This window comes from Saccopteryx leptura, chromosome 3 (assembly GCF_036850995.1).
Source record: "Saccopteryx leptura isolate mSacLep1 chromosome 3, mSacLep1_pri_phased_curated, whole genome shotgun sequence".
NCBI classification, from domain to species: domain Eukaryota; kingdom Metazoa; phylum Chordata; class Mammalia; order Chiroptera; family Emballonuridae; genus Saccopteryx; species Saccopteryx leptura.
The window spans coordinates 82,064,237-82,081,065 of record NC_089505.1 but is presented as its reverse complement, the minus strand read 5'-3'; the positions used below and the strand labels follow the sequence as shown (position 1 = coordinate 82,081,065).

The 16,829-nt window shown below is 48.4% G+C and overlaps 1 protein-coding gene across 1 annotated transcript; it reads right to left on the bottom strand.

The window, feature by feature from the left end:
- Positions 1 to 2,652: 2,652 nt before the first annotated feature.
- Positions 2,653 to 12,580, bottom strand: LOC136398254 (zinc finger protein 773-like). Its single transcript, XM_066372617.1, is given in 5 exon segments — positions 2,653 to 4,486; positions 4,488 to 5,116; positions 11,310 to 11,408; positions 12,296 to 12,422; positions 12,569 to 12,580. Coding segments are annotated over 5 exon segments (1,290 nt in total). The 3' UTR covers positions 2,653 to 4,063.
- Between the last annotated feature and the right edge of the window lie 4,249 nt (positions 12,581 to 16,829).

The window sequence follows — 16,829 nt, the reverse complement described above, 5'->3', positions numbered from 1 at the left end:
ACTTAAATATAAATGGCTTAAATGCTCCAATTGAAAGACATAGTAGCCCTGGCTGGTTGGCTCACTGGTAGAGTGTTGGCACGGCATGTAGAAGTCCCAGGATCAATTCTCAGTCAGGGCACACAGGAGAAGCACCCATCTGCTTCTCCACCCCTCCCCCTCTCCTTCCTCTCTGTCTCTCTCTTCCCCTTCTACACTCAAGATTCCATTGGAGCATAGTTGGCCCGGGCACTGAAGACAGCTCCATGGCCTCCACCTCAGGCACTAGAATGGCTCCGGTTGCAACATAGCAACACCCCAGATGGGCAGAACATGGACTCCTGGTGGGCATGCCGGGTGGATCGCAGTTGAGCACATACAGGAGTCTGTCTGTCCACCTCCCCGCTTCTCACTTCAGAAAAATACAAAAAAATAAGGCCCTGGTCGGTTGGCTCAGTGGTAGAGCGTCAGCCTGGCGTGCAGGAGTCCCAGGCTCGATTCCCAGCCAGGGCACACAGGAGAAGCGCCCATCTGCTTCTCTACCCCTCCCCCTCTCCTTCCTCTCTGTCTCTCTCTTCCCCTCCCGCAGCCAAGGCTCCACTGGAGCAAAAGATGGCCCGGGTGCTGAGGATGGCTCTGTGGCCTCTGCCTCAGGTTCTAGAATGGCTCTGGTTGCAACAGAGCCATGCCCCAGAGGGGCAGAGCATCGCCCCCTGGTGGGCATGCCAGGTAGATCCCGGTCGGGTGCATGCAGGAGTCTGTCTGACTGCCTCCCCGTTTCCAACTTTGGAAAAATGAAAAAAAAATACAAAAATAAAATAAAATAAACATACTTTCAAAGGAAAAAAATGTATCATACAGTTGTTTTTAATTCTGTGAAATGGTTTCACTACATCTGAGATATTTATTTTCATGCCAATATAAATTACATTATAGATTTAATTGATAAATTTGTATACCTGATAAACCACACTACGGTATTATTTCTTAACATTTATACATATACATGGCTGAATTCAATTTGCTAAAACTTTGTTAAGATTTTGTTGTAGCTATGTTCGCGTGGGTATTGGTTTGCAGTGTCTTTTAGTATTATCATTCCTTTTGGTAGCCTGTGTTGGGTTTATTTAGTTAACTGTGACATGTTTCACTATTGTTTTGGAAGAGGGAGTATACAGTGGGTACTGCTTCATCTTTAAATATCCTGTAAAAGTTCTATCATGTTCCAGGGATGACCCTCAACCACTGAGAAAATGGCATATCAGCCCTAAATCCACAAGGAACTAAAAACATCCAATAACTCAAATGGGCAGGAAGTCCGTTAGACTCTGCCAACACTTTACATTAGCCCAGTGAGACCCTGCCCAGGTTGGACTGACAACTTAAAGAATTGTAATATACTTCCTGTTCTTTAAACCATAGGTTTGTGGTAATTAATTCAGACAGCAACAGAAAGCTCATATATTATTCTGTGCAAGTTTCTTTATTTTCTAATGCAAGAATATTTCCTAAGGCCTTGGACGGTTGGCTCAGTGGTAGAGTGTTGGCCTGGCGTGCGGAAGTCCCGGGTTCGATTCCCGGCCAGGGCACACAGGAGAAGCGCCCATTTGCTTCTCCACCCCTCCCCCTCTCCTTCCTCTCTGTCTCTCTCTTCCCCTCCCGCAGCGAGGCTCCATTGGAGCAAAGATGGCCCGGGCGCTGGGGATGGCTCCTTGGCCTCTGCCCCAGGCGCTAGAGTGGCTCTGGTCGCAACAGAGCGATGCTCTGGAGGGGCAGAGCATCACCCCCTGGTGGGCAGAGCGTAGCCACCTGGTGGGTGTGTCGGGCGCATGCGGGAGTCTGTCTGACTGTCTCTCCCTGTTTCCAGCTTCAGAAAAAAAAAAAAGAATATTTCCTAAATGCATGTAACTTTCCTGCCCCAACCTGGAAATAGCCTCTTTTCTAAAGAGTTCTGGTTCTGTTTCTTTTTGTGTGTGACAGAAAGAGAGACAGAGAGAAGGAGAAAACTTGTATATACAGGCCAATAACTGGGAATTAAGTATGCTCATGACCACTGGCAATGCTGCAGCTTTCTAGGCTACCTCAGAAGAGACAGGATATATACCAATGTAACCTCTCTGCATTAAATATATAAAGATGTCACAAGATTGTATATTTAAAAGGATTCGTAAGTTTCCAACAGCATACTCAAGGCTTTTATTTACAAAGATACAGAATCGTAAGAAAAAACAATACCAAATACACAATCAATAAAAGAACAAATGGCCTGACCTGTGGTGGCGCAGTGGATAAAGCATCGACCTGGAAATGCTGAGGTCGCCGGTTCAAAACCCTGGGCTTGCCTGGTCAAGGTACATATGGGAGTTGATGCTTCCAGCTCCTTCCTTCTCTCTGTCTCTCTCTTCTCTCTCCCCCTCTCTGTCTCTCTCCCTCTCTCTCTCCTCTCTAAAAAGGAATAAATAAAAAAAATTAAAAAAATTAAAAAATTAAAAAAAAATCGAACTGCCTTTAAAAAAAATAAAAAGAACAAATGGATAAATTGGACTTTATGTAAATTAAGAAATTATGCCCTGGCTGGGTAGCTCAGTTGGTTAGAACATCGTCTCGATGCGCAAAAGTTAACGGTTCAATCCCAAGTCAGGGCATATGCATAAACAGATCAATGTTTCTCTCTCTCCTTCTTCCTGTGAAATCAGTAATTTTTTTTAATTAAGAAATTCTGCTCAAAGAAAGATACTATTAAGAAAAAAAGAATTGAAAAGTAAATTCATAGATGGAGAGAATATTTGTAAAGCACATTAAACAAGGAATTTGAATCCAGAATATATTAAGAAACTGCAAAACAACTCTTTAACAGTAGGCAAAAGATATGAACAGAAGATATATGGATGGCAAATAAACCCAGGGGAAAGTGCTCAACACTGAGTCACTAAGAAAATGCAAATTAGGCCATGGCCGGCTGGCTCAGTGGTAGAGTGTTGGCCCAGCGTGTGGAAGTCCCTGGGTTTGATTCCTGGCCAGGGCACACAGGAGAGGCGCCCATCTGCTTCTCTACCCTTCCACCTGTCCTTTCTCTCTATCTCTCTTTTCCCCTCCCACAGCGAGGGCTCCATCAGAGGAAAGCTGGCCCGGGTGCTGAGGACACCTTTATGGCCTCTGCCTCAGGTGCTAGAATGGCATCACCCCCTGGTGGGCCTGTCGGGTGGACCCCAGTCAGGCACATGCAGGAGTCTGTCTGTCTGCCTCCCTGCTTCTCACTTCAGAAAAATACAAAAAAAAAAAAAAAAAGGAAAAGAAAATGCAAATTAAAACAATGAAATATTTACTACACACCTACAGAATGGATAAAAGGAATGGCCCATCTCGTACATACAAAGGTCACCAGGACATGAAGCAACTTGAAATCTAATATACTCCAGGAGGAAAGGTGAAATGGCATGACCATGTAGAAAACAATTAGGCAAGTTTTTTAAAAGTCAAATATGTGAGTCAACGTCCAGTGTATGTGTGAGGAGTTTTGTGGGCTTACTTTCCATTAAGACTGTGAAAGTGGTCCTAAGGGTGCACAGCAAATGAAGAAGCATTTCTTGCAGGGAATCTAATATTCCGCAGGAACAATAAGAGCCAGTCACATCCGAACCAAGACCACTCCCTCTCTCCCCCTTTCAAACTCAGATGAAAATGCCACTCCGGACCAATACAGCCAAGAGCACAGGGCTCTCTCCCCCTGAACTCCCCCCAGGCAGAGGTCTGTCTTCTCAGGAGGGGCAGGGTGTCAGCAATGTATCACCGTGTGCTCAGTGTGCGTACTTAGAAGAATAATGTTCAATTCTTGGCTCCTTGACAAAGCCTCCTCTCAGAGCTGCTCTCGTGTTAGGTTTCAGTTGACCAGAGACAGCACATTCCCTACAACCTTTCGGCCTTTGTCCAGTCCGAACTTTCCAATGTTGAACAAGGTTAATGAAGCCTTTGGCTGAAGCATCTCTTCCTGGTGACTGTATCCATAAGGCCTATCTGGGCTGTGAAGTATCCTTTGCTTGATCAGAGCAGACTTTTTGTTAATGGCTTTCCCTATTAGTTGCCTTCAAGACTTCTCTCCTCTGTGAACTTTCAGGTGTTGAGTGAGGTTGAAATACTGAGTAAACGATTTTCCACAATCAGTGCACTCATAAAGCATTTCTCCAGTGTGAATCCTCCGATGTTTAACTAGGTTGGGGCTGTGGTGGAAACATTTCCCACACTCCCTGCACTCATAAGGTCTCACTCCAGTGTGAATCCTGTGGTGTTTAATGAGGCTGGAATTCTCACTAAAGAGTCTCCCACATTCACTGCATTTAAAAGGCTTTTCTCCAGGATGTACTTTGAGGTGTTGCACGAGGCTGGAGCTTTGGCTAAAAAATTTCCCACATTCCTTGCACTCATAAGGCCTTTCTCCAGTGTGAACTCTCCAGTGATTAATAAGGCTTGATTTCTGGCTATAGAATTTCCCGTATTCAATGCACTTATAAAGGTCTTTCTGCAGTGTGTACTCTCTGATGTTTCCTGAGGCTTGAGTTGAAGCTGAAGAATTTCCCACATTCATTGCACTCATAAGGTCTTACTCCAGTGTGGATTCTGTGGTGCTGAATAAGGGTGGAGTTATGCCTGAAGTATTTCCCACACTCACTGCAGGTAAAAGGCTTTTCTCCAGTGTGAACTCTCCGGTGTTGAATGAGGTCAGCATTGTGGCTAAAGGATTTCCCACATTCGCTACACCCATAAGGTCTTTCACCAGAGTGAACTATTTGGTGTATAAAAAGGTTGGATTTGTGGCTAAATAATTTCCCACATTCGCTGCACTCATAAGGCTTTTCCCCCGTGTGTAGTCTCTGGTGCTGAACAAGTAAGTATTTCTGACCAAAGGCTTTCCCACATTCATAGCACTTCTAATGCCTTTTTTCAGGGTGACTCTCTGAGTTCCCATGTGGCTCCCCTGTACTGTGAGTCACCTGATGGTTAAGACCGGAGTCGGTCAGGAAGTCCTTCTCACACGGCCCCCAATCTTCCCTTCTCAAGGGTTTCTCTCCACAGGGCAGCTTCTGATGTTGGGGAAGGTTTGCTCTGAGCACTCATTCAACTTCCACTCCACGCCAACAACCTGAAAGAATGAAAATGCTGTGATGTGGGTGTAGACTGGGGGTCTGGGGCAGCACTGTCACAAATGTGTACCCGACACACTCAACCATGAGTCCCTGGGACGGCTGCCAAGAGGAAGGGCCAGAGATCAGTGTGAGGAGGGGCCGCTGTACAGCACTGGACCCTGATACGCTCCCAGGTTAGTGTGGGGGTGCAGAGCCTCATGCACAACAGGGACACAAAGATGGATGCAGCACCAACACACTCCCCTGCCAATGGCTTTCAGCAGGGCCTTAGTTTCCGGTTCTACAGGAACACAGTGCAGAAGGGTGTCTTCAGACACAGGAAAACTGAAGCAACTGAATAGCTGGTGTTTAAGAACTATAAGGATACCCTCCTGGCTCACAAATACACCAGTGAAATCCCCTCGCACCACTTCTTGTGAACCCCACCTGACTCCCAATAAAGGCACTTACCCTCAGGTTCCCTCCACATCATCCCTGCTTGGTTGAGCCCCCTCCCCAGTGCTCCATCCCAGATAACCCCCAATCCAGGCAAATAGTAACTCTGTCTTTCCAGGTACTGTGAATATAGTAAGCTTTGTTTATTGCCATATCTCCTCTGTCTTTTCTTCTTTTTTTTTTTTTTTTTTTTTTTTTTTTTTGCATTTTTCTGAAGTGAGAAGCAAAGAGGCAGAGAGACAGACTCCCACATGCACTCGACCGAGATCCATTCAGCATGCCCACCAGGAGGCGATGCTCTGCCAATCTGGGGTGTTGTTCCGCTGCAACCGGAGCCATTCTAGTGCCATTCTAGGGAAGTCCCGAGTTAGATTCCCATCGTGGGCACACAGGAGAAGCACCCATCTGCTTCTCCCTCCTCCCCTCTCTCCTTTCTCTCTGTCTCTCTCTTCCCCTCCTGCATCCAAGGCTCCATTGGAGCAAAGTTGACTCGGGCCCTGAGGATGGCTCCATGGCCTTTGCTTCAGGTGCTAGAATGGCTCTGGCTGCAATGGAACAACACCCCAGATGGGAAGAGCATCGCCCCCTGGTGTAGTAGTCATGCCGGGTGGATCCCAGTCAGGTGCATGTGGGAGTCTGTCTCTATGCCTCCCCACTTCTCACTTCAGAACAATACAAAAAAAAAAAAAGAAACACTATCAAGGAAGGCTTCATGCCCCCACAAAATTGCAGTGGTTCAGCCTACCTATCAGTTCTTTGACCATTTAGGTAGAGAAACCCTGAATGTGTTTCTAATCCAGACGAGGCCCCCTTTGTCACAGAGGCCAGGAGTTGGGTGGCATTTCTTCATCTTATTGGCATGTCCACACCAAAGTGGAGACCATGGATGGAACTGCTGACAAGCCGTGAGAGTTCCGACCTCCTGACTCACAAAGTCTTGACTTTTCACACCTGGTCTCCTGGCACGGAGGTACTGGCTACCCTGTCATTCACCTGCTCCTACTTGCCTAACTTCCTGTCGCCCCTGCTGCCTCCAGGTGGGCATGTCTCATGAATGTATCACTAGGCTAGATCTTCCCAAATTACGACTAAAGGAAATACTATTATTATTATTATTATTATTTTTACAGAGACAGAGAGTCAGAGAGAGGGACAAATACGAAGAGACAGACAGGAACGGAGAGAGATGAGAAGCATCAATCATTAGTTTTTTCTTGTGGCACTTCAGTTGTTCATTGATTGCTTTCTCATATTTTCCTTGACTGGGGGGCTACAGCAGACTGAGTAACCCCTTGCTCAAGCCAGCAACCTTGGGCCCAAGCTGGTGAGATTTTTGCTCAAACCAGATGAGCTCATGCTCAAGCTGGTGACCTCGGGGTATCAAACCTGAGTCCTCCACATCCCAGGCCAACACTCTATCCACTGTGCCACCGCCTGGTCAGGCTTAAGGATATATTATTAAAAGACCCTCACCCATTACCCATAGGTCCAGCAGCTCAGGGAACTACTTCCTCGAGTCCGCCCTAGGATGCTTCCAGTTCTGAAATGGACAACTGCCCAGGCCTGTCCAGTGGGTATTCAGGCCGTCCCCAAACCCTGTTCCACCACCGAGGGCCAATCACCCACACACAATTCTGGTGGTTGACTGGAACTCTAAAAATAAACGTTTCCTAGCTTTATTGGATATAGGAGCCAAAATGACCATCATTTCGGCAACCCATTCAAATTTCAAGGAGGTACCCCCCTTTTCAACTACAAGGGTATTGCAACAATCTTTATTAAACAGCTGCCCATCATGGGGACTGCTACCACTTGGATTCTCCTATTACAGACAGAGATGGCACTGCCTGCATCCTGCAATGCTGGGACAAGCCAAAGAGGCCCTGCTAGTCAGAACCACAGAGCGCGGACCCCACTGGTGAAGGCAGTAAACACCACAATATCGCCTGAAACAGGAACTGCTGGCCTTCTGCTGGTTGTTCAAGATCCACTGTAAAAAAGGGGCAATTAGGCCCTGGCCGGGTGGCTCAGTGGTAAAGCATCGGCCCAGTGTGTGGATGTCCAGGGTTTGATTCCCAATCAGGGCACACAGAAGTGTCCATATGCTTCTCCACCCCACTCCCTCCTGCTTCTCTCTCTCTCTTTCTCTCTTCTTTTGCCCCTACAGCCAAGGCCTGACTGGAGCGATTTGGCGCCAGGTGCTAAGGATGGCTCCATGGCCTCCACCTCAGACATTAAAAATGGCTCTGGCCTGATCTGTGGTGGCGCAGTGGATAAAGCATTGACCTGGAATGCTGAGGTCGCCGGTTCAAAACCCTGGGCTTGCCTAGTCAAGGCACATATGGGAGTTGATGCTTCCTGCTCCTCCCTCTTCTCTCTCTCTCTCTCTCTCTCTCTCTCTCTCTCTCTCTCTCTCTCCTTCTCTCCTCTCTAAAATGAATAAATAAAGTCTTAAAAAAAAATGGCTCTGGTTGCAGCAGAGTAATGCCCCAGATGGGCAGAGCATTGGCCCCTAGTGAGAATGTCAGGTGGATCACAGTTGGTGCGCATGCAGAATGTTTGTATCTGCCTCCCCTTCTCTCACTAAAACAATGAAAATAAAAAATAAATTAAAAAGTGGGCAATTATCAGCACTATTTGTCCAGTTTGGCTAGTCTTAAAGGCTTCTACCAACAGTGGCACTGAACTATTGATTACTGTCCTCCAAGCCCCCCATCAGGGTTCCAATATCTAACATAAGCTAAATTAAACAATGACCTCTAAAAGGTGCCCAGTGACTATTGTGACGTGGTGTCCCTGGCCAGTATATTTTATTCAGTGCCTGTTTACCAGTCACAGCCTCAGTTCATCTTTCCCTTTGAAGGGACCCAACATACATTTTCTGAGCTGCTCCATGAGTTCAACAGCCCAGCCACTGCCAACAATCGGTACTGCCAGGACCCAGTCAGGGTCCACGTCACTTACACCATCACCCTTGTTCACACTGTTCTCGCCTGAGGACAGCTGCATGTTATAATAAACCAGCTGCACTTGGCCAGTCTCCCACATGCGGACCACCTTCATTCACCCTCATGCTTACAAGCTCATGAACGCATGATGCTTTGAACAATGGAACTTTGGGATTCTATTGTGGTCCTAACTCACAGGCACAACACCCCATATACCTTTTCCTTCTTCTTTTCCAAGTGAGAGGGCAGGGAGAGATAGAGACAGACTCTCACATGCATCCTAATTGGTATCCACCCAGCAACCCCCATCTGGGGTCAATGTTCTGCCCATCTGGGGCCATGCTTACAACCAAGCTATTTTTAGCACCATAGGCAGAGGCTCCATGGAGCCATCCTCAGCACACAGGGCTGATGCACTCGAACTAGTTGAGCAATGGTTGCAGGAGGGGAAGAGAGAGAGAAAGGGAGAGAGAAAGACAAAGAGAGAGAGAGAGAAAGAAGGGGAGGGAGAAGGGTGGAGAAGCAGATGGTCTTCTCTCTTGTGTGCCCTGACCGGGAATCAAACCTGGGACTTCCACACTCCAGGCCGCTGCTCTACTACTGAGCCAACTGGCAGGGCCCCTATATACTTTTACCTGTGGATTCCCAATAAAATTGTACCCCAGTTTGCAATGGTTACACAGGAGGTCCCCACAGTTCTTTTTTTTTTTAATATTTTATTTATTGATTTTTAGGGGGGGGAGGGGGGGAGGAGCAGGAAGCATCAACTCCCATATGTGCCTTGACCAGGCAAGCCCAAGGTTTCGAACCAGCAACCTCAGTGTTCCAGGTTGACGCTTTATCCCACTGCGCCACCACAGGTCAGGCCCCACAGTTCTTTATCCATTGGGTACCTCTCTGTTTCCATCAACCCAAGGGAGCCGGAAAAATCAGGCAATATCTATTCCCATCTTAACAGCACTTTTCGCAGCTACGGGAGACACCAGCACTGGCACCGTACAGCAGCCTTCACCAAGATCACATACTGCCAACCAGCACCTCTCAATGGCCCTCTCAGATGTACAAAGGATGCATGAGACCCTGTCCCTCTGCAACAAGCCCACGAGTCTCTAAGCCCAAATTGTCATGGATAACAGATGGGCTCATGACATGGGGGTACCTGTGCCATACAGGGCACCTCCTGCCGTATGTACAATAATCACTCCGGACAACTACAGGCCAAACCACTAGGTTTAGGCCACGAGGTAAAAAGAATAAACAACCTTGCCTGGTGATACAGTGGATAGAGTGTAGGTCTGGGACACTGAAGACCCAAGTTCAAAACTGCAAGGTCACTGGTTTAAGCGTGGGATCGGAGACATGACCCCATGGTCACTGGCTTAAACCCCAAAGTCACTGGCTTGAGCCCAAGGTTGCTGGCTTGAGCAAGCGGTCACTCACTCTGCTGTTGCCCCCCCACCCCGGTCAAGGCACATACAAGACAGCAATCAATGAACAACTAAGATGCTGCAACTATGAGTTGATGCTTCTCATCTCTCTCCTTTCCTCTAAATAAATAAATAAATAAATAAATAAATAAATAAATAAATAAATAAAACACCTAACACCTTCCATCAGATTCCCTTAAACCGGTGGTCCCCAACCCCTGGGCCGCGGACTGGTACCGGTCCGTGGGCCATTTGGTACTGGTCCACAGAGAAAGAATAAATAACTTACGTTATTTCTGTTTAATTTATATTTAAGTCTGAACGATGTTTTATTTTTAAAAAACGACCAGATTCCCTCTGTTACATCCGTCTAAGACTCACTCTTGATGCTTGTCTCGTAAGTTCGACAATTATATTTAAAAATACCACAGTTTTTATGCTGGTCGCATAATTTTATTTTGTTCATTTATTGTCCCACCCTAAAGGCCGGTCCGTGAAAATATTTTTTGACATTAAACTGGTCCGTGGCCCAAAAAAGGTTGGGGACCACTGCCTTATACCTCCTGGCTTTTCCCCTCGAAGTACAGTGGTGGCTGCTGCCTAGGGTCACACTCATCATAGGCTTAGGAGGACTTCTCTTGGTTGTCACCTCTGTCAAAAGCTTGCCTTTGGTGGCTAGACCAAGCTGTTCCAGTCACCTCTAAGTCTTCACCACCCCAGTGGCCATCGTTCTCCATCCCTATTAGTGCTATTAATGATGTTGAGATACTGCAGAGTCAGCTGACCTGACAGTTTTAACACTTCCCTTCTTCCTGCTGTCTCAACATTCCCACAAATAGGCCGACTGTCAGCACCCCACCCTGGTGACCAGGGGACCGAAGGGATAAGGCTGCCCTCTGCCACAAGTGCCCTTTCTGACTCTCCCATGACTGACGCAGGGATAGTCACATGTTCCAGTGACATCCCCGCATCTTTTCTCATCTATTCTACCCGAGCACCAGTAGGGGCGCGGGCCCTCAGTCCTGCTCACTCTCTGCTTCCCCCCTGCTTGGATGGGCCCCCTCAGCGGGCGCTCCCTTCCAAATGACCCTGACCCCCTTGGCAGGCAGGGACAGCCTCTCTGGACCTGTGTATCCTCTCGTAGCTGCACCTGACTGACCGTCTCATAAAAGAACACAAAACAAGGTGACTGTTGGCGAGCTCTGCAGAGGGGGCTGTGGAGAGCACCCAGTGAGAGACAGAGAAGGGGGGCAGCCCTGGTCAGACGTCAGAGCCGACATGATAAATGGGCCACTGAGAAAGAAAAGATGGAAACCAGGCACGGCCCCTTGCCTCGGCAACAAAACAGCTCACAGCTGTCCTGCTTCCCCTCCGAGTACCTCTTGGTGTGGCTGCATCTGTGACTCCCTGGGCAGGGAGACACGGTGCTCCCCACTGCTCCGGCTGGGTAATTCCATGCGTCCTGGAATTTGCAAGTCCTAAGGGAGAGACAAGACGGGGGGGGGGGGGGGGTCAAAGCCACCCAACCTGTGACAGACCAAAGGGGGGAAAACCGAGTATTACAAAGATAACCGCAGAAGAGGGTCTTGCATGAACAACACACTCAAGGTGATGTCTCAATTCTTGCCCCAGGTAATGGTTCCTGTAGCAACCAGAGGAGAAGGGCAGAACCTGGGGATAGAACTGGCACGGGGCCCTGGCTGGTTGGCTCAGCAGTAGAGCAGGCCGGTGTGTGAAGGTCCTGGGTTCGATTCCCGGCCAGGGCACACAGGAGAAGTGCCCAACTGCTTCTCCACACTTTCCCCTCTCCTTCCTTTCTGTCTCTCTCTTCCCCTCCCGCAGCCAAGGCTCCATTGGAGCAAAGTTGGCCTGGGCGCTGAAGATGGCTCGATGGCTTCCACCTCTGGCACTAGAATGGCTCCAGTTGCAATGGAGCAACACCCCAGATAGGCAGAGCATCGCCCCCTGGTGGGCTGGCCCAGTCGATCCTGGTTGGGCACATGCGGGAGTCTGTCTCACTGCCTCTGCTTCTCAGTTCAGAAAAATTAAATAAATAAATAAAAAGAACAGCCAAGGACCTTCATAGTGTCACCAAACCTGGAAGGAGCCAAGATTATGATCTGTTAAGCTGAATACAGAACTCCTCATCCTCAAACCATTACCCACAAGGCTTTGGGCAGCTCGGGGCAGAGGGGGCTAGTGCACACCACCCAGGCACGGGCCGGGGGCTCACACAACACCCACTCCAGGATGGGAAAGGAAGCAGGGTCCACTGTGCAGCTTCAGGAAGGACAGACCTGCCACTGGGGAAACAGGGAACAGCAAGCCCCAACCAGGATGCCGGACTGGGCTGTGCGGACCTTACCCAGAGATGCCATCTGTGCCACGTTCTCCAGCATCACGTTGCAGTACAGACGTTTCTGGGCCTCATCGAGGAGCCCCCACTCCTCCCAGGAAAAGTAGACAGCCATGTCTTTGAAGGTCACACAGCCCTGCCAGGATGGGGACAATTGAGTTCACAAGCAGACGTCTCTCTCAGGACTTGAAGCATCTCCCCTACCACCCACTCTCCTCCAGGGCTCCTGACATCAGAGGGGATGCCAGGCTGCGGTGCCAGCAACACCCACCTTCTCCTCACGGTCTCATTCATCCCTGGTCAGCCCTCAGCAACAAGCAGCCAGGCAGAAGGACATCATGTAAGCTCTAGGACTGGCCGGCAGGTCCTCACCCTCCTCCTGCAGACAGTTCCCCTGCGAGCCTCCAAATGTGCTTACCCAACACAACCGAACTTGGGTCACTGTTCTCCCATCAGCCCCCAGGGCACAGCCTGGGGCCATCAAGTTCTACTCCCTCCCAACGTGCACGTCTCTGTGGACCCCTCACATCCCCAACCTCTCCCTGCCACCTCCCACATACACAGCACACCACATGCACCTCCCCGGCTTGACCACACGCCATCTGTGCACACAGCCTCCAGAGAATACAAGGAAAATGTCATCAGCCTCATCCTGTCCAGGCCCTCAGTGGCCCTGACGGCCAAGGGGGAACCCCCAGCATTGAAGGCCTCCCTACCTGACCCCTTCTCCTCACTTTATCCTCAGCCACTTGGACCACAAGTAGATTTCAGACACCCTCAGTCAGCTCTTCCACATCTCTTCTCCCTTACTGACCCCTCTGAAACTTTCCCTCCCCTCTCCTTGAGTCCTGGGAAACCTTTGTTCTAACTGGATAGCGAGGAAACAAACATTTTGCCACACATTCATTTAAGTTTAGCCAAATTAAGGAGTCTTTAATTTAATGCCAGGACCACGAATGGATTCGCATTTTAAAGAACTCATGGCACCAAACGAACTCAGGCATTTCCTTTTATAGGCCTAAAGAAGAGAGGGGACCTAACCAAAGCAGTTTTGCAGAAGCGAAACAGGCTTTCGGTTATCGTTGGGACAATCTTGGGAGAGAGTGCTCAGCGAAGCATTTTACAAAAAGCAAAAAGAATGTACTCGGTCTTTTGGTCTTTTACTGAGGTTAAGGCAGCATTCTGAGGGTTTTCCGGAATCTAGACATTAGTGAACATTTATGGACTTTACAGGACTCTCTTCATTTACTCATCTGCAAATCTTGTAAAACTCGTTCTAATGGTCAGGGATCTGGTGTTTCTACATTTCACCTTAAACAAAGAAATCACGTGTGTTACATCCCAGCGAGAGAGGCCACAGCAGACACAAAATAAATTTCACAAGTTTTTTTTTTTTGTTTTTTTTTTACTAAATTTTACAAGTTTTATTGCAGACCTGCACAGGGACTGCAGGCAACCCATGCAAGGGAGCACTACAGCCCCCCAAACCTGCACAGGGACTGCAGGCAACCCACACAGGGGAACACTGCAGCCCCCCAAACCTGCGCAGGGACTGCAGGCAACCCACGCCTCTGAAGAGACTGGGGACTGCAGGCAACCCACGCCTCCGAAGAGACTGGAGCACTGCAGCCAACCAAACCTGCGCAGCCAACAAACTGCGCAGGGACTGCAGCCCCCCAAACCTGCACAGGGACTGCAGCTCCGAGCTTCTAAAATGGCTCCTTTTTATAGGGTGGCTGTCTAGGATGAGCAAGCATCATACAGAAGCTGATGTGGCTGTTAGTCATTGGCTAGGGAGGTCGTGCGCAGTTACGGGGGGGGGGGGTATTACTCAGTGGAGAATTTCAAACATAAACTTCTGATAAGGGTCTCTGACTCAATGCAGGATGTTGCTGAACTCTTTGTTCTCAGTGTCACAGGGACCTTGTACACTCTTGGCAGCCCCAGCATGTCAGTACTCCCTGAATCTAACATTCCCCCATCTCTTTTGGGCATAAATCAAATCCTTGATTCTTCATCAGTGGGGAGAATGGTATAAGGCTGGGGCTCATGAGAATTTTTTACTTTAGCTGTAGCTATAAGCTAATTGGGTCAGGGGTCCTCCCTAGTATGTGCTGGCACGCTGATAGTGTGCCCTTAGAAATTAGTCCAAGCTTTACGGACTAATTTCTTTCTGCCTTGCATTTTTCTTCTCTGTACTAACTTCTTACAACTTGCACAAACCTTCTGCAACTTACACAAACCTTCTGCAACTTACATAAACCTTCAACTTTTATGCACTTTCTTATCCAGGAATAACTGGCCTTCATAACAACTTGCTTTTCCTTTTCTTTTCAAAAGTACCTTTACACCTTATACCTTTTATTATCAAAACCATACAATTCCTTTCTAATTTATCAGAATTCTTAATTCCTAAAAACCTTAACCTTCAGCAAAGACTAAGTTAGTACTAAGTAATCCTCTTTTAAAGATTGCTTTTTGGAGGTGTTCTTTTCATAAGTAGCCTATTGGACACATGACCAATATTCACAGATTATTCTATAGTGGTAGCTATGAGCACATACATAACTTTCATTTACCTTGTAGCTTCTCTCTCAGCCAAGGGACCTACACCCCCTTTCTGTATGACTCATAGCAGTGCATGCATCAAACCTTAAGATGACTTACTTGGCTTTCCTTTACCTTAGTTTCCCTCCCTCCCCAAAGTCTCCATGTGTGGACCAGTTAACTTCTGGTTTGTGGCTGAAGCAGGGCATGCTGTCCTTCTCAGGGTCAGCTTACAAGGGTTGGCAGGGTCAGTCTTCGCTGTCCACAAAGGTGTCTCTGCTGGGAACACAAGCTTCAGCCGGCTGCAATGGACCCAGGCGGGTATGCCTTCTGCCTTGGCAGCAGTGGGAGTGGTCAGGATCATGGTGTCTGGACCCATCTACGTGGGAGTCAGTCCTTGGGTGGTGTACTGCTAGAAGTGCCTCTTGGACAGTCTTTGAACAGTTTTCTGAGTAACCTATAAAACCTGCAAGTACTTAGGGAAAGGGTGTTACATTTCTACACTTTGCAGTTAGAGTTTAAGTCCTAGTGACTTCTGCTTCTAGCTGGAATTAGCAGCAGGTCCCAGCCTATAATAGGCATGGGGCATTGAGATAAGAGAAACAAAGGAGATACTAAACATAAAGCAATAAAACTAGACTGTCAATACCCACAGTAGAGATCTTTGAGGGATAAATAAAACTTAAATATTCAAGCAAGGCATAGTAGATGGCCCTTGTGTTATTAGCTTATCTGCTACTTGGAAGAAATACCTTAGGCTCCTGAACGATGTCCTTAGGCCTTCAGTGGCAATTCCCAGCACGCTGGGCAAGGTCAGGTCACAGGTAGCTGGAGCAGGGCTAGAAGACACTGAACCCTCCCTCCATGGAGCAAGGGGGCAGCTTACCTTCTCATGTCCCTCTTTCCACAGCACAGGTGTATCCCTTGATGGGGCCGGGAAGCCTGGCAGGCTTCAGTTCAATGACCTTTCTTTCCACTCTGGAGCAGGGCCTTGATGAAGCCCCTTAGGGCGCTGGAGCCAAAAGTTGGTATTTCCTGACTTCTTTTGGGCCTTATTTGCCTTTTCTGTTATTTCCTTGGTCGTTATAGACCTTAAAAGCCATGCTCAGAAGATCTCACTGAGGGGCTTGACTAAGAGAGCAAAATTGGGAATACAACAACAGATAACCTCTAGCTTACTGCACTGTTATCTTTTGCCTGACTAAGCAGTGGCTCAGCCCTTGAGCCGGTGCCCAAGGGGGAGGGGCAAGTGCCTGAAACTGTGAGGGGAGCCTGCCGCTTCTCCTGCAGCCAGCTGCAGCCTGGCTGCCTTTTCTTTTTCTACCTCTGCTGCTATACTGGCTTCATACTGACCATGCCACCTGCCTGCAGGTGGGTGCTGGTGATAGTACACTAGACTCTTTTTGTTTTCTATGGGTCTAGCAATCCTTGGTTTGGCCAGTCTGCTCTTAAGTTGGCCCTTCTAGTTACAGAAAAACAAACCAAATATGCACACAAAACAAACAAAACTTCTAAACCAAAACCAAAGGGAGAAGGCAGCGTCCTGCGTTCCCCGACTGACCAGGTGGGGAGAAATCAGGTGGCGTCCCGTCTGCTCCACTACACCCTTTTCTAACCAGAGCTCTGTTTCCAAATATTCAAAGAGGAAGCTTATTTACTAAACAGTCTCAAGACTCCAAATGTTTCAAATCAGCCAAATTCAGTTTCCAAATGGCAACTGCCGGAGGCTGGCCAGCTACCAATGTCTGCTGCAGCCCACTCCGTGAGGAGGGGTCTTACACGATCTATCTCGCTGGGGCCTCCATCTGTTACATCCCAGCGAGAGAGGCCACAGCAGACACAAAATAAATTTTACAAGTTTTATTGCAGACCTGCACAGGGACTGCAGGCAACCCACGCCTCTGAAGAGACTGGGGCACTGCAGCCAACCAAACCTGCGCAGCCAACAAACTGCGCAGAGACTGCAGGCAACCCACGCCTCTGAAGAGACTGGAGC